This window comes from Haliotis asinina, chromosome 3, assembly GCF_037392515.1.
Source record: "Haliotis asinina isolate JCU_RB_2024 chromosome 3, JCU_Hal_asi_v2, whole genome shotgun sequence".
Taxonomy (NCBI): domain Eukaryota; kingdom Metazoa; phylum Mollusca; class Gastropoda; order Lepetellida; family Haliotidae; genus Haliotis; species Haliotis asinina.
In genome coordinates this window covers 35,034,549-35,058,806 of record NC_090282.1, presented here as the reverse complement: position 1 = coordinate 35,058,806, position 24,258 = coordinate 35,034,549, and the positions used below count along the sequence as shown (strand labels likewise).

Here is a 24,258-nt window from a genome sequence, read left to right as displayed (position 1 = left end):
GGAAATATCCACCTGCAGGGCTCCAGATCACCACTGAGCTTGTGGTATGTCCAACTACAAATATACAGTAAGGACAAGCGTTCATCTCAATCACTGGACTGCACGCCAATGGTATGAGAACGCTTTGGTATATTTTAAGGTGTGAAAGACTATACACGTAAACGTTACTACATCACATTCATTCACTGTTACATGTGACATTGTAAGTGATTATCTGACAGGATGATTTCCATGAACTTCAAAGCGAGAGTTGCAACAAACCTTAGATTTTAGCCTTGGCAGTTGAAAATAATTTGCTGCTCAAAAGTTTTGGATTTTTTTCTTTTATATGTTTTGGTATCTATAATTGGTACCTTATAACATACTTGGAAACTTGGTTTCTTTTCAGTTTCAGTGAAGCTGTATGACTTGACTGGATCATATGATCAAACTTCAGTGATATTCGGCTCTGCGAGAGTGGTTGTCGCTTTTTCTCCAATGATGATTTAGCGTGTGGAATCCATTGGCACACACATATCTGTCCCTATTGCACCTAGTGTATTCTACATTTCAATAAAGAGAAATAGCAGTCCCCACCCAGTATTAAAGTTCTACCAGAGTACCTACTGCAAAACATCATGGTGCACAGACTCGTTCCCTTTAAATTCCCAAATATTCACTAAATACGTGAAAATCCATATATAGCTGAACAGGCACACAGAAGACTAAAATTAGATCACAATGAAAGCTGAGCAATGGCTGGTTGATTGAAATTGATAGTTACACAACGGGATAATTATGTATCAGCATTTGCGATTTCTTAAAACATACTTTGGGTTGATTGAGTCTTTGCTATGAATTTTCTTACAGCAAGCCAGTTTCACAGCATACAATTGTATATAAACTGGGTATTTTTGTGCGATATTTTGGTGACCATGAAGCTAGTACGTTTTGATGAGATGACAAGGGGGTAAGCGAACTAAGGCGTTGTTGTAGGTTACTGGCAAAGTTAGCATTTATGCTATTTTTGACGTGTAGGCCCGATAGGTTGCCAAGATTTTATTGTAAAATCATCATCATCTCCCAAATGTGTAACTGATGACGGAGTGACTTCTCAGCAGACAGCTTCTATACCAGACTAAGTTCCATCATTTGAGATGGAAATTTGGAGATGACGTGGGGACCTATTCGCGAAAGTTGATCTTTAATTCTGGCAATGTGAACTCTGACATATCTTATTCCTATTGTGACTAGGGTTCTCCAAAGTCCAAAATAAGAGTACTCCCCTTCCAAAGTTTATGACACATTTGGATTACGCTTCCTTAGCAAAAGCAGAGATTCTAGTACCATTCCTTTAGTTGGGTCCCATGAGGGATTCGAACCCACACGCTCAGAGTGACATATCTAATCGTCAGCACACAAAGTTTCTAAACGTCTGTGTGCATTCATTGGTTTCGGGTGTGGAAGCTGTGCCAGGTTACGTTTGTCACATGCGCCCGTTATCAGACCTGTCAGTAAAGATAAAACGTTCTGTCACCTGTTGATGATCTGAGAGGAAAAATTCATTAGTCGAATTAAACTGATTCAACTTAATTTCTTGGGTTTTTTTTAATTTCTGATTTCTTCGTTTCAAATCTCTTTTCATTCTCCCAAACCATTTTCATTCTTCAATCAAACCATAAATTTCAGCAGACAGTATTTCTTCCTCAAGCAAAAAAATGACACTGAACCAAAAGTACGATATAAAATTTGCTGAGTTTGAATATTAAATACAGTTAGTACTGTAAATTAATTGTTGAGACAACCTGGTAGGGAAAATTCATGAGCATGAGTGCATGCTTCAGACTTAATCAGTTATACAAGACTATCTTAGTTTCTGCAGTGTCATTAGTTTGTTTTAGTTCTCACTGTGGATATTACCATGCGTCCACACGTATGAAACGTGGGGGAAAAACTGTTGAACAGACGATGGCTAACAGCAAGTCAGTATTTCCTGTTGTTGAAAGTATTTCTTTGAGAATTGTCTCACATAAGCACAAGAACTGCTGACACTAAGTGAAGGGTACCAGAACACCGATATTAAACCAGGTTATTGAAAAAGACGTTGGATACAAAATGAGGGTTCCGAGTTCCACTGACGTAGATACAAGACTTATGAGCATGGAAGGGACGCTGGAAAGGGAAAATCTCCCTGCTGGAAAAGGTGTAGTGGATTATCCAAGATTCCTTAATGATGTTGGCCATCCAAACAAAGGTAGTATTGCTATGTCGTCAGGCATAAGCAAAGCAGGGTCGTGTACCTTCAAAGAAAACAGGGTCATTGGCTCAAATGAAGATGAAACAGATCGGTACACAAATGTTCCCACTAGTAACAATGACCATAGGACTGAAGATAGGTAAGTAACTTTCATATATTACCATATTACAAAATTAACACAATTACTTGTACGTCAGCTGTGAGTGTCAGATGGATGTGAACATTTTTTAATAATGAATAGGCTCGAAGTTTTGTACAAACGATTTTTTTCTGAGAAAACAAAATTCAAAACTAAATATTCCAAAACAAAAAGAGATATCCGAAAACAATAAATGGTCACAGAAAGGCAAAGAGACACTGATAAGGAAAAGGAAGGACTGCACGTAACATGAAAATCAACAGAACAGTCTTGTGATGCAATGTTAGGGAGGAATACCCCACGATCTTTCAAGCATTTGGGTACACGGTGGTCCGAATGAACATCTCCATGACAATGTGGGCGAGTCTAGACTACTGGTCATGGGAGACCTGGCCTTATGGTCATAGCACATACACATCTCATGGTGATGTCCATGACTTGCTCACAACACAGGTCAGGGGCTAGTGCTGTTTAGGATTCTCGGTTACAATACTGTGGGCTCATTCCTTATCGTCTCCAAAAGATAAAAGAGACAGATGTGACAAACGATACAAACGTATGTGCTAGTATGTTGTCTAAGTAATACTGTCCACTGTCCTCCCAATGACAAAATGCAGTGGCGTTCTTACTGTAATGATGACCGTGGCAAAGGTTTATCCGACAGGGGATATGATAATAAACTACAGTCCGAAGTTCATTGACAGACAATGCTATCTTTATGAGACCAGCACCAGAACACTGCATTAGCAGAACATATGGGGCATATATTGAACGTTAAGCTTATATTATACAACATTACTTAAAGGGACACTAATCCAAATCAATATCCGTGGACTGGTTTGCGATATCTGCTGCGCCACCCACAAGCTCTATCGGTAGTATACTATACATTGATCAACAAAGATGAAGTTTTTTTTACTCATTGATATTTTCATGTTCATTATTATGAAAACAAATGAAACCATTTTAAGTTGACTTCATATGCCAGTGGTAAATCAATTTACCATGATGTATCATTAAAAATGAACGATTGAAACTGAAATGCAAACATCATCTATTAGACAGCAGAACACGGATCTTCATTCAGAGGCACGATAGGAAATAGAAGTGTAGAATTCAAAGAATATTCATTCATTTCAGTGTGTAGCCTACTTTCTTCTTTGTAGACCGTCAACTCATAGTGCAGAGACAGACGAACACCTCAGCAAAGACGCGAGAGACTTGGACACAGAAATACCTAAAGGCAGAGCTTTTGTTCAAGATTATGACAATGTTGCATATGTCCCGGATGAACTAGAAGAGGAACCTAAACTATTTATCATAGGTGACGGGTATATTCAGCACGATTCTCAACACACAAGGTACGGACGGACGCGTGTGTTGGGTTTATATGTAAATGTTGTGGAAACATATGTTTAAATGTTGTGGAAACATATGTTTATATGTTGTGGAAACATGTTTATATGTTGTGGAAACATATGTTTATATGTTGTGGAAACATATGTTTATATGTTGTGGAAACATGTCTATATGTTGTGGAAACATGTTTATATGTTGTGGAAACATATGTTTATATGTTGTGGAAACATATGTTTATATGTTGTGGAAACATGTCTATATGTTGTGGAAACATGTTTATATGTTGTGGAAACATATGTTTATATGTTGTGGAAACATGTTTATATGTTGTGGAAACATATGTTTATATGTTGTGGAAACATATGTTTATATGTTGTGGAAACATATGTTTATATGTTGTGGAAACATGTTTATATGTTGTGGAAACATATGTTTATATGTTGTGGAAACATATCTTCAACGAATCAATAAATGTCTGCATAGTCATCATGAGATATCTACGATGCACATATTCCTGAGAAGCAAATTACGGTTTGAAACAAAATCCAATATTTCGTGTAAAGAGAGAAAGGTATTCCTCTGGAAACTACTGGTTTTATTCCTGTACCAGGGAGGAGTCACAAATGGGAAAGACGACAATATCCAGGCAGTTCTGTCGGCAAGTCGTCACTTTGCTAGGTGGATGTTTCAACACTTTCGTTTGTATGGGATTCGCTTTTTCACTTGGTGCCCTCTTCATTGATTGGCTGGAGGATTTTCAAACCACACGTGCTGAAACAGCAGTCATCCAATCAGCAACAGCTGGATTGACATTCATGGGAGGCAGGTTGTTTTCCTTTATCTTTTAGGACTGGTCAAGTAATTAAAGAAAGCGTTATTGATATTGGAAAATGTTTAGTGAGGCTACGTCACAAACAATCAAGGATGTATTCGAGCCTAAAGAAAAAATGTAAGAAACTATAACAAGTTCCTTCTTCACCTGCGCCATCTGAGGTTGATCCAAAATAGACTTTATTTATTTTGTCTACTAGGTCTTGTGAATGGTTTCCTTATCCAGAGGTTTGGTATCCGAGCTGTGATGTGTTCAGGCAGCATATTGTCTTCTCTTGGACTGTTTGCCAGCTGGTTCTCCACAGGTTACATCTTCACTGTTATATCTGTCGGCGTAGTGTTGGGTGAGTCATCGATTCATGATTGAAAGAAATTTGGCTGATACAGGTATATAAAAACCCGTGTGTATATCTATAGGTACTGTCATTGCAATTGATTTTCACAAGTCTGTTCACGTAAGTATATGTTGAATATGGAAACGTTTGCAGATGTCTTTAAGGTAGCTTTATGCAAAATTTAATGATACGAGTGACAAACAGCATCATGTTCAACTTCATGTGTCCTCAATAATCTCCAGTGGGTTATGTCCATTATACCCTGGGTGCATCTACAAATCTGAGTCTCAGTGCGACCACTGGCAAGCTCAACTGACGAGAATGCGCAGCCAGCAAAGGGAGGTAGAGATATCTATGGCATAGTGGAGATTTATAGTAACGTATACCCTGCAGATTATACCCTGCTTCCTGTTTCTTGAAGCATTTATCTTTAGCGTTCATCACTTGACCCACACAGCTAGCCTTAGACGTAACTCACCACAGCAAGTTCCAGCTAATCAGATGACAGAATGTCCGTGTCTCTGAATTTCATCACTGATAAAACAGCGTCGCAGGAGTGAGTGAGTGAGTGAGTGAGTGAGTGTATTTTCATGCCGCTTTAGCAATATTACAGAGCAATATCACCGAGGAGGGGAGAGAGAGACACTAGAAGTGGACATCACACATTGTATTCATGTAAGGAATCGAACCCGGATGGTCGGCATAACGAGTGAATGTTTAAACCACCAGGCCTACGCCCACCGCCCCAGTGTCACAGGATGATTATGTGCATCAGCAAATGTGTGTTTCTCATCCACTGAATCTTCTATTTTTTTACACCGACTACCGTTGTATCATGTCTCATTAATGCAATACTTGTCAGCATCTGTTTATACAGCAAAACCTGTAAAACGTACTCTTCCCTTTTAACAAGTTGTGGTGGTAAAGGATAAATCAGGACTCCGGGGTTTTGGTAGCAAGTGCAAACCCGCGGGAAAATCTTCCCGACTCCAAGAGTTTATATTTGGTACCCAAACCGAGGAGAAGTGTTTTACTCGACTTATGGCCATCATGAACGTAAACACAAATATGCATTATTTTCAATTTGTTGCATATTGTGTGCATATACTAAGAAGACCCATATTGATGGAACAGTCCGCAAATTATGGAACAGTCGCTGCCAACACCTCGCCTTGCACGTTCTACACGTGCAAAGCAAGCGCGCTGACCACAGTACCCGCCTGGAACACATTGTTCATACTGACCAACAGTCTCCGTCTTCACAGCGATTCTTCGTAGCCTAGAAGATACAACCGCCAAGCTGGAGAGGGAATGATTGCAGTATCGAAACCAGTTATCGCCACTGTATATTGGAACCTTTCAATAACATGAAATTTACGATCGGTGATAGGAAGGCAAAGTTGTATCAATCACAAGTGTAGGTCATTTCAAAACCCCAGATCAGGTTATATAACGACTGTTTCAAAACCTAGGTTATGAAATGGTCGAAATTTAACCTGATATGAGGTTTCGAAACGTGCACTTCAAAACTCTGGTTCAGACACGACAAGACATGACAGAAGAGGTCTACCTAATTCTGGAAAGACCCTGCTTTACATCGGATAAAAGCGGAGATTATAAAAGTGTGATAATTACCTCTGGCTGATTCGTGATTTTGGATTTCAGGTTGGGGATCCAGCATGGTGTATCTGTCAAACATGGTCATCGTAACATTAGCATTTCGTGACCCAAGAGCGAAGGGCTTTGCATTAGCACTACTGACGTCCTCTGGAGGGGTTGGGGCAATAATTTTCCCAAATATCTTGCAGGAATTCAAAAAGGAATTTGGCTGGAGGGGAGCACTTCTTATAATAAGCGGTGTTTACCTGAATGTCGCTCTATCAGGTCTTCTTGTAACGTCATCTCTTGGCGTACCACCTTCAGCTCGGATCAAAAACAAGACAAATGTCAAGGGCACATCCAAATATCGGCGACTACTGAATCCCTTATATGGGGCTTACTTGTTGTGTGCCTTGATAGGGTTTGGTTCCTACTCGGCAACTCTCTTGATTGCAGTTGACTTTGGAATCTCAAGGGGCCTGTCTGCAGAAACGGGAATAGTGTTTTTGTTGATAATGAATGGGACAAGTACTGGAACGCGTTTTATGGCAGGTGTGGTACAGATGATCCCTGGAGTGAAGACCTACCATGTGTTTTGTCTATCAGTGATGGTGTCCAGTGGCTGTCTGATAGTGTTATCGTGGGCTGACTCCTATGACGTGATAATTGCCTGCTTCACAGTTTATGGACTGGGTGCAGGTGGAATGATAGCGACCCTAGGGATTGGTGAGTCATACATATGCGATGTTGAAGTTATGGTCATTATAAATATCGCTGTACCTATAGAGCGGCGAGTGTGATTGTACGTCAGTGTATATCAGCGATGCTAATAGCACTTTCACGATGCTTGTAGGATGTAGGTTATGCGGTTCGATGCAACCTCAGTGAAACCTTTCACTATACGAGTAGAAACTCCTTTTACTGGAATCCAGATGCGATCTGTGTGTTTGTAAAAGACATGTAGGAGGCACCGCGTCTTACGATGATCAGTTCTGCACAAAATGTACGATCAGTCTTCAGGTGGAGGATGGGGCCTGATCTATGCTGTTTATTCATGTAATGACGCGCATATGACGACATAGCTGGGAAGTAGTTCTGACAACAGTAGGTAATCTGACAACACGTTTCCTTGCAGTCATCCTGGAAGTGGTTGGGGAAGACATGTATGCTGTGTCAATGGGCTTGGGCGGTTTAGTCACGGGAGCCTCCAATACAACGCTAGGAATACTAATGGGTAATACGTTTCGTTCTCAAAGTCACAGCTAGGCGTGTGGTAAAGGCTTCTGGGCCTTTATTCTCGAACCGTTCGTTGCCCCAAGAAATCGTAACTTTGATCGTAGCCAATGTGGTAAGAATGAGCTTAAGAAGGGCCATGGACATATCAAGAATAGCTTGCCTGGTAATGACCTGGGCCTCCTTTCTGAAAGCACTAATAAGGTGATAGCAAGTCACTAAGGTAACCTCAGTTCAATGCTAAAGAATAGGAGTTAAGCTTAACCTTAGAAAAGGTTGTGAAAGGAGCGATCGGTCGTGACAAATGATACTCTGGTCATCCGACAACGAGGAATTGTTCACAAAACGGAGGAGGCTCGTAGGTGCACTCGGCAATGAATACAGATGTATTGAGATCATTTGCCCTAATATATTGTTTATACACTGACACAAATAAATCACGATAAGCGAGAGTTAGTACTATCTCTGTGTTGAAACGTATTAGTTACAGCCCTCCTGGAAAACGGCAAAAACTGTTCTGTTTTTGTTCACCAGGTTCGGATATTTTAAAGCAATCATACTTTGGTGACGTATTTTTTCTCCTCCATTTTAGGGACGCTGTATGACTTGACTGGATCGTATAATCTACCTTTGGTGATATTCGGCTCTGCGGGTGTGGGCGCCGTCTTTTTCCCCGTGATGATTCAGTGTGTGAAATCCATTGGCACACGCAGATCTGTCACTCTTGCACCTATGTGACATTCTACATTTATTGCCAACATTCAGTTAAATCACAAATGGAACATCCATGCTATCCATGCAGCTTTTTTAAAAACGCCATTGAAATACCAAGATCTAAACTGTTTGCACAAACCGCGCCGGTAGAGCACTCGGAGAATGAGCAACGCAACCGTCGAGCATAATAGTAACGTCGGTGTACATTTATTCTTTATCCGAGCATACTGTGCTGAGACTCGTGCCTTTTAGACGTCATGAAGTATTCACTGAATATATCCATCTAGCCTTTAACGTTAACGCCTGAAACCACATTAAAATAAAAGTTGAGATACGCGTAAATTATTGAAATATTATGAGTTATGTGAAAATCTAGTGTATGAATGTTGAAAAATATTTGAAGTTAATATTTTGAAGATTTTTTTTTGTCTAGACGTTTAGTCGACTTTTCCAATTGCAAGTTAGTTTTATATTAGAAGATATCAATACGGATTACCTAATGTTGCGTGCATGATGCACAAAACTTTTATATTTGAATCTGATAATGCAAAGAGCATGAGCAACTAATTCATTGTTGTTTATGACTTGCATTGGTGCCGTTGTACAAAGTGTTATCAAGGCTAAGGCGATCGACACACCCATATCTTACAACAGACTTACTATAGTGGTAGCACTTAGATTGTTTTGTACAAAGGCACCCTGAGGACGTTGTCATTTAACAGGTGCGAAAATACACACCTGCATCACTGTCCTAACTACAATATAAGTCGTCCACTGGTCATGAGGGGACCATGGGCTCATGTACCCTCGAGGTTTGTTTATGTTCCTCGAACCCGCATAAATAAACCTCAAGGGTACATGAGCCCATGGCCCCCTCGTGACCAGTGAACAACTTATTTTGTAAACTAACAGTTCAATGGTGACTTCCGGAACATTGAAATATTCCCACAAGGACCAGCTAGTGCCGTGTCGAATTTCTCCTCCTTATGAATCGGTCTTCCTTGATAGATGCTTGGCAGCACACCTGGTGCAAAGGCACTTTCAATTCAAATAGACGACACAGTTTAACTGAATTCAGATAAATGCGACTGGCTGGGTCAGAATGTTTCACAAGCAAGCTGAAACGCATAATTTGAAATTGAAACTGAATCATTTAGATGGGAACAGCATTCGTAAATACTCTTGTTATTCCGGCAAGCCGAAATTATTTTGTGAAAGTGTTTTGCATTGCGTGTGTCAACGCCTGTGTATGCGGCGTCGGAATGGGAACTAGCTCAGAATTATAGGTTGAAGAAGACAAAAAAGTTACGTTGCGTCCAAACTTCTTTAATTGGCTTTACAATACATGACGCAGTACAGGCGACACGACACATTCCACATCCATACAAGACAGCAAGGTACTCGGTCGGGGACTCCAGCCGGATTTTAACAGAAGTTGTCACAATTACGATGACCAACATGTTGACGAAGACAAATTAATACGTTGATGAAGACGACGGCATAGTCGAATTTCTTTTCTTTACATAATAAGGCGAGTGGATTTCCTGCTCAACCCCAGGGCATTTCCTACCAGCGGCATTATCCTGTTCGCGGTCGTGGCTGAACAGAAAGTGACAATACCGGACTTTGTGACAATATAACAATACGCGCATATGCGTGCTTGTGTACATGTGTGTATACATTGTTTTAAGTATAATATGAGCTAATTACCAGGCGTCATATATGAAGGGGGGATTGGGGGGTCAGCCTATTGGCAATGCTACATCTTAATAGTTGTTTGAAATATATACAACTAAATATTTTGCAGACTTTCTTACCAGTATGTAAAAAAACATCAGGCCGTTGAAATGTCATCATTACTTTCCTAAGGCGCGTTTGAGATGGAGTAGACATCATTGCCTCTGACATCAACGTCAGTGGCCTAGTCTGCTCTTCACAGATCAGATTCAATTTGTCCTTCCATGGTTGTCGGCAGAGGATTTGTCGTCGCAATGGAGAGCGAATCAGAAATGCAACTGTGACCACGTGTAACCGACTTGGCGGGGGTGGGATGGGTTGGGTGGGTCTGTCGGTCATTGTTTGGGCAGGGATAAATCCTACTCCACTCCACGAGGTGGACGTAAACCATGCATGGTATTTATGGTCGACCCTCTTTACTGCAAGACGAAAACGCCAAACCAAATAAGTCCAGAATTCTCACTGAATTCCTTAGAGAGCAGCAGCTGGAATATTGCTGAGTGCGGCGTAAAACTAAACTCACTCGCTTAGACACCAGGGTGTAGTGCTGATGGAGTGGTCGGCATGCTCACCATTCATCAACACGATTGAGCAAGCCTGGGATGAACACGACGTGTCGACGTGTGAACGCAGGTAACGCAGCACCAGTGGATATCCGAGGACTCTGTAGAGCTCTAGTATAGGAATGGAATGCAATTCCGCAAGTTTTTTTAGTGAACTTGATAAGGTGAGAGAACAAGGTGCACCAAAGTCTCGGAGGAGAGAGACTTAGTGAGGAGGGTACACAAAATGTTGAATGACCGAGTTCTTCATGACTGTAATGTTCAATTTGGGGGGTTTTGTCTACACATGTGATATTTGCTAGTGCTGACTGAACTGTTTGCCTTCATATTACGATGTGTTATGTTTGTCAACACATTAAACATGACGATGATACTCCTAGTTCCGTTATTCCGGAGCAACACGTGTTTCTTAACACGTGTTATATATCATTTGACCCTTTATTAATGACCTCGTCAGGACATGGGTGAAATATTACCGATGTGAGGTTAAATCTAACTCACTCACTCGCTTTATTAATAACTCCCAGTATATATTCTCAGATACATACATCACAACTGAAGTTGATGTTCCAAACATGTTTCATCTGATTCAACAAGAACAACAAAAACTAAATGATTAGAAATACTGACAATGATCACGTTACTGAAATTGCATGCATATTTATGGCCATTTCAAAGGATTTTTACTCAGGTCTTAATTAAATGGAGTGCGTTTTTCGGTCCTTTGATTCGAAAGGGTGTACAGAACTTCGCACAGAAACTCTGATAGCATTTTTACAGGGGAGGAATCGTGCCCACGGTATTAATGTTTTGCCCAACGTAATGACACAAAATTAAGTAAAATAAGTGTGTACTCTTTCATCGAACTACTCAGACTCAGCACATGATATAGCACATGATATAGCACATGATATAGCACATGATATAGCACATGATATAACACATGATATAACACATGATATAACACATGATATAACACATGATATACACCCAAACCCAATAAGCAGGCACATTTCACAGTTCAAAATTCTTCAAAATAAGTTTTTAAGAAGGTCGAAAATTATCTATTCCTTTCGTAGGGTCATATCTTAGGATCTCAAATCCAAAATATTTTCAAAAACAGTTGTCTACTTTTTAAGCTATGATCGTTATAACATTGCTGTCCGGTATTTACAAAAGCAGCTTGGAAATGTACGTTACCAGACTTTCTGGATGACTAAAATAGGTCATTAGCAAATACAAAAGAAAGCAAGTAGCTTGTACTTCTTCAGTATTTTTTATTTTGTGTCAGAACGCCAATGCTTACAGGAAAAACAGTGGTATGTGATCGGTGGCCACCATAACACAAACACCTCACTCAAACATGAACATGGAAAATGTCAAACACTGATATTTCAAACTCCATAGCTAAACTAATCGAGTATCAAGTAATCTTTAAAAACTTGTTTTGTCCTTTACCGGTACATATTAGTGGGTATAGCAGTTAAACATGTACAAATACCTGAACCAAGGTCTCACGTAAGCCAATATAACATCTGTGTAGAAAGATAACGTACATTTCACAAATCCCAGCATCAGACGTTCTATCTGTTTCAGATCTTCCACGAAAGGTGAATGTTATTTAACTTCACTAAAATGCTTTTTATGGCTCATTGACAATAAAAAGAGCTTGAATGATTCATGAGAATGAAGTTTTACACAGAAATGTTCAAATGAGACATGTCAGGATAACGCAGAAGATAGGAAGAACTTCTATTTACTTTAAAAAATAAATAAATAAATTGATTTATAACACAATTTACTGAAGGAGTGTACTCCTTAGTAAGATAAAATTAAAGAATAGAGAACCATAAAATAAATACCATTCAGTTGTCCACTCTGTAACCTTTATATCTAAAGTAACGTACATTTCAAACGAATTTGCTCTACAGCTTGGTTTATCTAAACCAACACTGATGACAAAGAGGGGTACAGAAACGCTTGAAAGTATCCACGAACAGTAATATCAAACTTGAAATCAAGTATAGTCAACACTAACACGTGTTTTCTCGCCAAGCATAGTCAGTTTATAAGAGAGAACAATTATTTCACTTATAATGTTCAAACTTCTCTTTAACCAAGTTTTGATCATCACCACTCAGCTTGAACATTCGCCGTGACTTGCCACAAGGTACAGGTTGATTAACCTTGCATAGAACATCTGCCCTATGGCACCAGATGACATCTGGATGTGATGGCCATTGGAGAAGCTGCTTTCTGGTTTGCATAAAGGAAATCTCGATAGTGTCATCATTGTTGTCAACATCAAGAATCTTACCAATGTACCATTTGCCTTCATAAACAGCTGAGACAAATTCATTAACAGCAAACAACATCTGTTCACTTTGGCCAAATGCAGAGGAAGCATCTCCAACCTGTGCTAGGTTAGGATCACCGTCCTCACTCTGTTCCTCTATGGTCTGAGGTGTGGTTGTGGGGTCAGTACTGGGTTGCTCATTACTCGAGAGTGACTCTGTCCTCCAGGACTCACAGAGGCCACCATTCAGACAAAGAGGACAGTAGCAACTGACATTTCTTACAGCAACTGCAGCCATCCCAAGACCAACAACAGCATGAATCTTCATTGTTCCTTTAACTGTGCTCAGAGTTAATTTCTTGACAGCATTCATGGTTTCCTGACAATCTTCTTTGGGCACAAAAAAGAACTTCACTGATTTCAGACTTGACTTTTCACCCCACCTGAAGAAGTCATATGCATCCTGTATAACACATCTGCCACTTCTCACAGATTCATCTGCCTTGCGTTTTGTGACTCCACCAAGGCCATCGCAGGGACCTTTTCCATGTCCGGCCTCGAAATAGTTCCATTTGGCTTTCATTCCAAACTCAGACTCGTGATTTGCCACAACACTAAATATCACTTTGTTTCTGTATTGGCTGGTTGGACTATCTGTCCAGTAATGGACCATCTTGACATCTTCATCCAGTGATTTGATCTGTGGCATGATCTTCTTCAGGATAGTCAACACCGTGGAGGCTGTGTGTGACTGTTCATCAGAAACTGCCACATAACTCTGGTGCACAACTTCCCCAGCATCATCCCTGTAATAAACTACAACTGGATGCAAAGTGACACCAACTTTATTCCAATAAGCACTTTGGATTTCATCAACGGTTTTACAACCGTAATTCTCTGCAAAGTCCATGTGTAGAATCATATGATGCTGTGGGAGATTCTCTTTCAACCGTCTGATTTCTGCATACTGTTTTTTCACACGGTCAACATGTTCTTTAAACTCCAAAACTTGAACTTTAAAGTTTTCCATGTATGGTTCTTTTTGCACTTCAATATCCACTATTCTTGTGACATTCTTCACCTTGCCCTTCTCTTCAACAGTCACCCTACTCCACTGGCTCTGAACAATGTTTTCTGGAAGGTGATTTGCAATGTTGTCCATGTCAAGATCTTCTTTCAGGAAAGCTTCAGGATTTGCTGTTACGTTAATACCAACACTGCGAAGTGTTTTGAGCTGTAGTGCCATGTTTTGGTGTTTTGTACACAAACAGCTGTGGCGACTAATAAAGGAAGTGAGCAAAATGTTCTTTGGTCGTATGCGCCGAAATGTCTCTAGTGAAATGTTGATCTCGGGATTTTCAGCCCTGAACTTCATATGGAGGTTGGAGATGTAGTCTGTGAGGACGCGTGTTTGTACCTTTTCTCCATCTGAGACCTTTGCATCTGCTTTACCTGGCTGTGCTCTACTATTGTCATCACGCTCAAGAAATTGGAGAACATGTGTCCTATATCTGAGCAGAACACGCTTACGTGAGCCCCTGGACCAGGCTATTTCTTTGCTGGACACCCTTGACAATTTACGACGACACAAGCCAGTAACCGCACTCAACATACTCAAACATCTGTATTTTTTGACGATTTTTCCAGATACAATTCTATGCAACACTGAACGTTTACTGCTTTGTGTTTTCTTCTGCGTAGTGGCAATCTCAGCAAGCATCACATTCCCAAGAAGCAGATGTTTTCTGACCTTTTCTCTCTGTTTTGTTGTAAGTCGGGCACTCCTCATTTGCAGTTCAGTTTTACTCCGAGGTGTATCAACCTCTACCTTTCTACATTTTCTAGCTAATGTTTTCCTCAAAGATCCACACTTCTTTGACAAAGTGTCATTTTTCACCTTAAGTTCTTGGATTAACCGATATGCATTTGCCAAAGCTCTGCTTCTCCTCCTAGTTCGTCCAACTCTACTTCCGTTTGGTATAGGTATTCTGACTATCAATGGTTGTCCATGATCCTCAGTTTCATAACCACTTGTACCAGCTGCCTCATTGTGATTGTCATCATTGTGTTGTGCAATGTTTGCCCTTTCCTGCTTCTTTTTAAGGCGGTGTCTCTGTAGATTTTCTCTGTTCTTTAGGTTACGCTTGGCCCTCTGGACCCTGTTTAATTCAGACGAGGGAATGTAATTCTGTTTTCTTCTCATTCGTTCTTTAGCCATATATGCCTCGCCATCCTGTTTCTTTTTCCGATCGCGATAGGCCTTCTGAATTTCAGCCCTTGTCTTCGCCATAGTTGCTGAAATACAAAAAGAAATGTACGTTACCATTTCAGTGAAATGTACGTTACTAATTTCTGTTTAACTCACATGCCATCAAAACTAATTTCTAACATCACAATCGCTAGAGATATAATGTACACCACATCTAGAACAGGAAAAAAACATTCTTTAATGATTAGGTAGAACTGCTCTGATATACAGATCATAAACTCGGCGTGAATGCCAGGAAATGATGACTTTCAGATTTTATCATAATATACAAAGTCAAAGAATCACATTACTAAAATCGTTAAAGTATCAAAATTATACTTTTTCGACGTCACCAATCCCTTTCAAACAACACCTCATAAAGGTTTAGACAAACATCAAGTATGGTTATTATTTACATGGAATTATGCATGCCTGCTTCAAAGTGAAATGTACGTTACCAATGGTAACGTACATTTCAAACTGTTTTGCTAAGCACAAGATCTGTATGTTAACAAGAAATTTATACTGTTGAGCACATCTGTCAATTTAAGGCATTAATGAATGAAATGAACATAGAATTAATTACTTATGTATCATAAAAACAACATTCTGGTGAAATATGTCAACTCACCTTACGATCGAGGATGTTATACAATGATACCGGACATCTTGTAATCTTCTGAAAGTTACTTCATCACTCTAGCAAAATGGCAGACGACAGGAAGCACATGTCAAAACTCAAAAGGAGCTTCTTTCACTTTTTTAGGTTAGTTTCGTACAAGTTGGTAACGTACATTTCGATAACGTACATTTTACATTTGATCAAATTACTAATTATCTCCCTTACCAAAACTGAAATAGAATTGAAACTTTTGATGCTGAAAGTCCATGTAAGTTACCAAAGCTCGATTATATTGGAAGAATTAGTTGAATCTTAGTTCAGAAGAAAAAGGTGGTAACGTACATTTCAAGGCTAAAATTACTCTTTGACTAAGAATTTAATATTCTGTATATCTGTGTGTTGGAGTTTGAAATTGACACAAAGGTCTACATTTCATTACAGGAATGATGACAAAGTTTAGATTTAACTAATAGTTTTTAATGATGAGTCATTAATTGTACTATAGAGAAATAACAAAGTTTGTGTAACGTACATTTCTCAGACGTTTGGGACGCGCCAAAAGTGCAACCGCACAACAACAGAAATCCAACGAGTGTCAAAACAACCACCATTATGTGAAGTTCCCATGTTGTAGAGCTAGGAAAGTTATATAAACATCTTCAAATGCAGCTGCAATTTAAACAGATAACAGTTAACATAGTGTACTTTCAGGCTGGGACAGTAACGTACATGTCATTTCCGTATGTTCAAAGCCTCACTCCACAATAACTAAAGCACTTACAAAGCTGAAACTTTCGGTCAGAGAAGGCCTAACTCTACCCTATATTTACTACATTTAACAACTTACATAATATGCTTAGATTTTCAAATAGGATATGGGGACATCAAATGTGCCTGCTTATTGGGTTTGGATCATAACACATGATATAGCACATGATATAGCACACTGATAGAGTCCAAAAGAAATAGCACTCTACCTGGTTTACTTCAGTCTCAGGCCCCCCTGAGTGTCTGGAGGAATTACACCAAATTTCAAGGAATTGTATCCCAAATGTACACAAGCGCAGCCCACTCGCGAAACAATTGCAGCGATATCGGTAGTTTAGCGATAATAACATAAACACAACGGCCCTATTGGAAACAATGTCGGTAATACTTGAAACACGCTCGGCCACCTTCGGTGATTTCTCGGCTCCCTTCCGTGATTTGTCGGTCGCGTCCTGACACTCACACATTGAAACATGACGTCTCCTCATATCTAAACGCATTCAACACGAGTGGTCAAAGCTGGATGGTTACAAAAATGAAATAGTAAAAACTAAAAGCAAAACTCAACGAGACGGATGATTCTTTCAGTGACGTTTTGATGTGTGAGTTTCAAAGCAGCAGAGAAGCTTTGGTAAAGTTTACTTAATGTTTTATCACTTTCAAAGCTGTAACTCCAGTGAATGAGTAGCAAGGTGAGTATTAATTGTAATTAGAAAAAAATATATTGTGGGCAAAGGTCCTGCACTGTAAAAATGGTGTCGGGCAAAGTTCCTGTGGGAAAAGTTATTCCTGGATTCCTGTGACAGGGAGTGACATATCCAGACTCTGTTCAACTTAGTCACACTTTAGGACCGACCACTCATGACCATGGGTGCGTGCTGCAGACTTAATGAGTCGTTCGCGATGTACCCAATATGCGCAATGTCATTAGTACAGTTAGGCCTGGTCCTAAGTATCTGCGGACTGATATGAACCGTTCAGAAAAGGTTTGTTTGGATTACTGACATCAAGACGCCACTAATCTCTACAACGTGCTCATATATGTTGTGTCCCGTCTGTGGCATTCCGGCGCAAACTCGTTCTTTGAGGATATACTGAAATAAGCAGAAGAGCTGGACCCTCCGATAGTAAACAAGGTCAACGGAAGACGTTGGATGAAATATGAAGGTTCAAAGTTTAACTGATGCAAACACAACACATGTGGACATAAATGGATCGTTAGCAAGGGACGACCTACCTGTTGAAAAGGATGGTGTAATGGCTGGCTCAGATTATCCTACAACAGGATTTGCTATGCAGGATGTTTCTGCAGGAGATCTTCAAGTTGTGGAAAAGGCTGGGAGAAGTGAACATTCAGAACTCCCTAGTCATGCTCGCCAATCAGATGAGGGAAATACTACTGCAGCTCCCATCACAAGCAAATCAGAGTCGTATAGCTTCAAAGGGAACGGGGGAATTGTTTCAAATGAAGATAAAGCGGATTGCATTGCTAATATTTCAAGTATCAGCAACTCATACACTATGGAAGAAAGGTAAATGACACAGAGAATTATTAAACTGTATGTGTATAGTGTTAATGGGCAGTGTGATTGAACAGAAGCTTTGTAAATGTTACAGATTGTTTCTTTTAAGATTCCATTGTCAATGAGGCAGTTTACGTGCTACCAGCTACGCTTAAATCATCAAGAGCAATCTTGAAATTTCAAAACAAAAATCCCAAATGAGTATGTATAAGGATAAATATAGAAGGTGTACGCCTGACTCTCCCATCTCACATTAGATGAATACCAGCGTTATTCTGCTGACGTCTACTTGGAAGCTGGACCACTGTTATTGGTTGTTAGATTTTTCGTTTTTACGCCGATTTTAGCACTATTCCAGCAATATCGCGGCGTCGGACACCAGATATGGGCTTTACACATTCTACCTATGAGGGGAATGGAACCGTGACGAGTGTGACGGGCTCGAGTACTTTAACCATTAGGTTGGCCTGACCACTCTTATTATCATAACCGATTTTAGTGTTATTACCACAACTATTCAATCGTGATACAAGCTTTTGAAATTGTATCGCCATTGAATCATGTACTGTCATTCTATTACGTACTCCCACACCTTAGTCTTAGAGTAAAGGTTGTTTTCTACAACCGCACACTGGAATGTTGATCAACCAGTTGATAAACACTTGGTGTGTGCGGGCATCTTTTCTAAAGTCTTCACAGACGAACTGTCTTAAACAAATGTCACTGCATTTGGGGATATTCTAAGAATGCGCAATAGAAAGAAAGATCAATTACAGACCAAGCCATCCTTATGACACGGATAACGAGATTACATTAATATCTGCAACATTAGCAAGACGGGTGCTGCATCTGTTGTACATGGAACATGTTCAGCATTACTTGACCCAGAAATGATGGTCATGGCACGATTGATATTGAAGGACAAAAGTTATCTAATATTCACATGCTCACGAGGGAATGGGCGTTCATAATTCACATAGTACTTTCTTCTTTATAGGCCGGCAACTTATAGTGCAAAGATATCAGAGACAGACGAGCGTGTCGGCATCGTCAAAGACGTGGAAAGAGAACTACAGAAGGACGAAGCTTTTGTACCAGAGTATGACAATGTGGCATACGTCCCTGATGAACTAGAAATGGAGCCTCGACTCTTTGTCATTGATGACGGCTATCTCCAACACGGCTCCAAAGGCGCATGTATTAGGTGCGCACATTCAGGCTATTGCCGTTCAATATTGATGTTTACCAACTGCATATGAAACAATTGAAATATATCAATTTTCTCTCCAGTTATCTGCCATACTTTAATCCTTATTACAGACAGAAGAAATGGTATTTTGTAAAAACATTATTTATAAATCAGGTACGAGTCGCAGATTGACAAAAAGGAAAAATCCAGGCAGCTCCTACGACAAATCGTCACCTTGTGTGGTGGGTGTTTCAATGTTTTTCTTGGACTTGGATTCCCCTTTTCTCTTGGCGCCCTCTTTGTTGATTGGTTGGAGGATTTTCAAAACACACGTGCTGAAACAGCAGTTATCCAATCAACGTCCACTGGACTGACATTCATGGGAGGCAAGTTTTCTCTTTCATCATTCAGGAGTGGTCAAGTAATTGAAAGAGACATTATTCATGTTGTAAAATTATAAGTGATTCTACGTCACAAACATGCAATGGCAAATGCGAGCCTGAACATCCCATCAAAATATCCAAAAACTGTAAGACATACCTACGTGATCAAAGGTTGTCTCCAACTGGACTTTGTCTTTTTCTACCAGGTCTTGTCAATGGTTTCCTTATCCAGAGATTTGGTATCCGAGCAGTGTTGTGTTCAGGCAGCATCTTGGCTTCTCTTGGACTGTTTGCCACCTGGTTCTCCACCGGTTACATCTTCACTGTTATATCTGTCGGCGTGGTGATGGGTGAGTTGTGGTCTACCGAGTGTATATTTGGTGTCATTAATAAACGGTCAGATGATATAAAGCCCATGTAAAGGATACTTCAGAACTGACTAGAACTGAATGTCAGTATAATTTTAAGGACAAACCGTTCAACCAGCACAAGCAAACATCAGTAGTATAAACCACTACTATCGTATGTGATTCACAACGATAAGTCAGTCTGCCTACCGCCAGGGAAAGACGAACTGAATCTGCTTTCATCTGTGAAGAGCACATAAGAGATTTCCATAAGAGGCTGAATACACTCCCTCACTCACACACGTGACCCCATAAGAGGCTGAATACACTCCCTCACTCGCACACTTGACTCCTTTGGGAATTTGGGAATTAACTGGGTCGGTCAAGCTTAATTTCTTGATTAGCTTGTGTGAAACTAACTCAGTCTGTCATTTACTAACGTTCCGTTTACTGGCATTGCATAGTCATTTTCTATTTTTCAATTTTTCTTTTCCAAGACAAAACTTCAGTTGTTTCTCCAGTGTCTTCATCAAGCAGGCATGTTGTTCTGAGATGTTTCCTCTGTTGGATCCCAGAGGTCTTTGTAATGCAGCCTTTACAGGCAGGCTTTAGGATGTTATGTTTAATCGTACATCAATGTCCTGTTACTCAAAGTACATGTCTTACATGCAATGCATATCAGCTGACAATATGCGCTGAACAGCAAAAGAGGCGTAAGAGACGAAAAAACTCATAAAAGTAATGTTCATGTCTTCTATTAAAGAAACGTGACAAGAAGTTGCGTTTCTTTTGTTGTTCAGTATATGTAAGTGTGCCCAACAACTTTGACAGGACCATAATCTACAGTCATCCTGTCCACGGAAGTTTCATACGCCAGCCAACACGTACAGTACATATACGCAGTAATACCCTGTATACGCTACGTTTTAACTGGTAGTTACGTGTGGTCATTAGTCTAAGTAGATAGCTGATCTTGATTTTTGAATTTCAGGTTGTGGTTGTAGCATGGTGTATCTGGGAAACAACGTCAACGTAACGCTGGCATTTCGTGACCCAAGAGCCAAGGCCTTTGCATTAGCACTACTGACGTCCTCTGGAGGTGTTGGGTCAATGGTTTTTCCAACCATCTTGACAGCACTGAAGACAGAATTTGGCTGGAGGGGTGCACTTCTTATAATGAGCGGTATTTACCTGAATGTTACTCTATCTGGTCTACTAGTAACGTCGTCACTTGGCGTGCCAGCTACAGCTCGGATCAAAAACAGTACAGATGTCAAGGCTGCGCCAAAATATCGCCGACTACTGAATCCCTTGTATGGGGCTTACTTATTGTGTGGCCTAATAGGGTTTGGTTCAATTACATCAACTGTCTTGACTGCAGTTGACTTTGGTATGTCGAAGGGTCTGTCTGAAGAAACGGGACTAACGTTTCTGTTGATAATCAACGGGACAAGCAGTACAATGCGCCTTATGGCAGGTTTGATACAGATGATCCCTGGCGTGAAGACCTTCCACGTGTTCTGTCTATCAGTGATGGTGTCCGGTGGTTCTCTGATAGTGATCTCTTGGGCTGACTCCCATGGCATGATAGTTGCTTGTTATACGGTATACGGCTTGGCTGCAGGCGGCATGGTTTCAACCTATGCAATGGGTGAGTCAAAGATTGTGTGAGTGAGTGTGTGTGTTCATTTTATGGGTGTGATTTCGGCCTGATTTACAGTGCTAGCAAAATGGCAGACCACGTGCAAGTTCAACATGTATACCCTACTCAGGCTCAATATACTCCCAGGCGATGTGTCCTTGTCCGATGTGGGCACTAGGGTATTCACCAGGGCAATAACATGTTCAGTCTTTCAACCAACACGTGTAAGCATGATGGAGCGTGAAATCGAACCACTGACCTTCAGCTCTCTGGATAGACACACTATCCACAAGACTACAGTGGCAATCTGTGGCATTGGAATAGACACCTGAGACATGCTATACCAGGCTACAGAATTACAGGGTATAACTCTCAATGAGATGCAAGGAGCATTGGAATCTACTTTACCAGGGCATAGCTAAAGCTTCTACTTGCCATGCAAGGCCGATGCAAATCTAAGCCAATCGTTTCCTTTCAGTTATCTTGCAAGTGGTAGGGGAAGATATGTATGCTGTGTCCATGGGTCTTGGCGGGGCAGTCACTGGAACCTCCAACACAACGCTCGGAATACTAATGGGTAATGTGCTTAGTTCTCATCTAGCTAAATATGTTTTCAGGGGGACGACTAGTAATGATCTGTTGTAACCAAGTGTGACTCAAACTCCGAACAATAGGGCGTTGCCTACGGAAGGGCAGTACATATCATACTGCAGTCTAACAAAACAGTCCTTGCTTACTGTTTCCCTGTTTCCCACCATCGCGCCATTATACGTTCTCTAGGGAATCATGCCATACAACAAACTCGGTAAGTATAGTGTTGAGGCTTGTGGCTGTATTAGACTTCTGATATAAGTGGTGGGTGCAAAGTTTTAAAGTTTGGGACGGAAGCACATAGACTCACAGTAACATACAACAACCGTTATGGCTAAAAACTCGAGAGAGAGAGAGAGAGAGACTTTTCGATATAGATTCTTGTACCGTTGTCAAGCGTAACTCAAATGAATTTGCAGTTTGAATATTTTTGATATTTCGGTTATCATATTTGGTAATATGATATATTTTTGTTCAATTACAGGGACGCTGTACGACTTGACTGGATCGTACGGTCTGCCTTTCCGTATATTCGGCTCTGTGGCTGTGGGTGCCGCCTTTTTCCCAGTGATCATTCAGTGTGTGAAATCCATTGGAACTCACAAATCTGTCACTATTGCACATCAGTGAGGTTCTGCATTCACTGAAGACATTTTCTGAAGTTACATATGGAACATTAAAATATCTTTTGAAAATATTTAACCAATACACTTAACAACTAAAGAAACGTAACTCACGTCAAGTTTTTGAAACAGGACATTAACAAGAACAGATGAGATTATCGTTTTAGGGGTGAATATTTTGTTTCTGTTGCTGTCAGTATATGTTACAAACGTTTAGTTCAACCATAGTTTGGTACAAAATAATATATTGATATACTAGTATTAAGATATGTTGAGAGCGAGTGCGCTAAAATTTAAAGTCACACCGGCATTATTTCAGCAATATTGCGACCAGACATATTAAGAAGATTAAAAGCATCAACATGCAATAGTGCTTGTTTTCACAGATGCATTACACCGGATCTGTATGCGGAGAAAGAGCAACCCCTACCCAGTTTACGTTGACATTCAATCTAATTTTTCATTAAGCATGCCAATTTCCTGCCATAGAAAAATAAATAAATATTACCTACGTATTCAATGTTTTTTGCGATCTACGTAACAATTACCTGTTATCTGATGACATCCAGATAACCATGGGATGTGTTAGTGGTGACTCAACAAAGGAAAATCTATGTGTCATAGCAACTGATTCCGAACAGTCATTGTCCAAATAATCACCAAGGCCAAACAGTATGTAGCCAAGACATGTATGACCTATTTGCAATCATTTATATCTAACTCTCCACTCTTTATCCTCACCACCACTGCAGTGTACGTAGACAGTTGCCATCCTGTACCGCTCTGTCTCTTCATATATGTTTTTAATTACTCGAAATGGTCATCCCCTTGGCCTCGATGCTATCATATTGATACGTTTAAGACAACGCCATAGTCCTATCTGACAATTTATGTCACTTCGTCTGAAAATTGTTGTTTATATACGTATATGAGTGTATGTGTTGTGTGCGTGCGTGTATGCGTTGTGTGTGTGCGTGTGCGTGTGTGTGTGCGTAGTGTGTATGTATATATCTTCCATGCTGTCCGCCATTCCAACTGAACATGTATAGGGACGACCATGAGCAGGATGTGCCGCTCGTTTGAAAAGCTTCGAGGTTAAGCTGGAACTCCGCTCACCTCATTTACGTTTGAGTCGGAAACTCCGTCCATTACTGTCTGTTATTTATCATGCTTTGCAGAGCCAACTAAAATAGTTTGAACCCATTGTCTTTCTTAATTCTGAGCTAGTTCTCGCAGTCGACACACGTTTGATGAACACTGTGATTGTTGTCTCAAAGGGG

General features: G+C 40.3%; 2 protein-coding genes across 2 annotated transcripts; both read left to right on the top strand.

Annotated features, from left to right (window-relative positions):
* Positions 1-2,139: 2,139 nt before the first annotated feature.
* Positions 2,140-8,470, top strand: LOC137278841 (monocarboxylate transporter 2-like). Its single transcript, XM_067811349.1, has 7 exons — positions 2,140-2,375; positions 3,542-3,776; positions 4,349-4,556; positions 4,766-4,909; positions 6,566-7,225; positions 7,635-7,733; positions 8,325-8,470. Exons 1-7 carry the CDS (start codon positions 2,140-2,142, stop codon positions 8,468-8,470), a joined length of 1,728 nt encoding a protein of 575 aa, XP_067667450.1.
* A 9,371-nt stretch (positions 8,471-17,841) lies between these two features.
* On the top strand, positions 17,842-22,985 carry LOC137277096 (uncharacterized). Its single transcript, XM_067808758.1, has 7 exons — positions 17,842-18,212; positions 19,201-19,407; positions 19,567-19,778; positions 19,982-20,125; positions 21,114-21,773; positions 22,243-22,341; positions 22,840-22,985. Exons 1-7 carry the CDS (start codon positions 17,842-17,844, stop codon positions 22,983-22,985), a joined length of 1,839 nt encoding a protein of 612 aa, XP_067664859.1.
* The last annotated feature ends 1,273 nt before the right edge of the window (positions 22,986-24,258 follow it).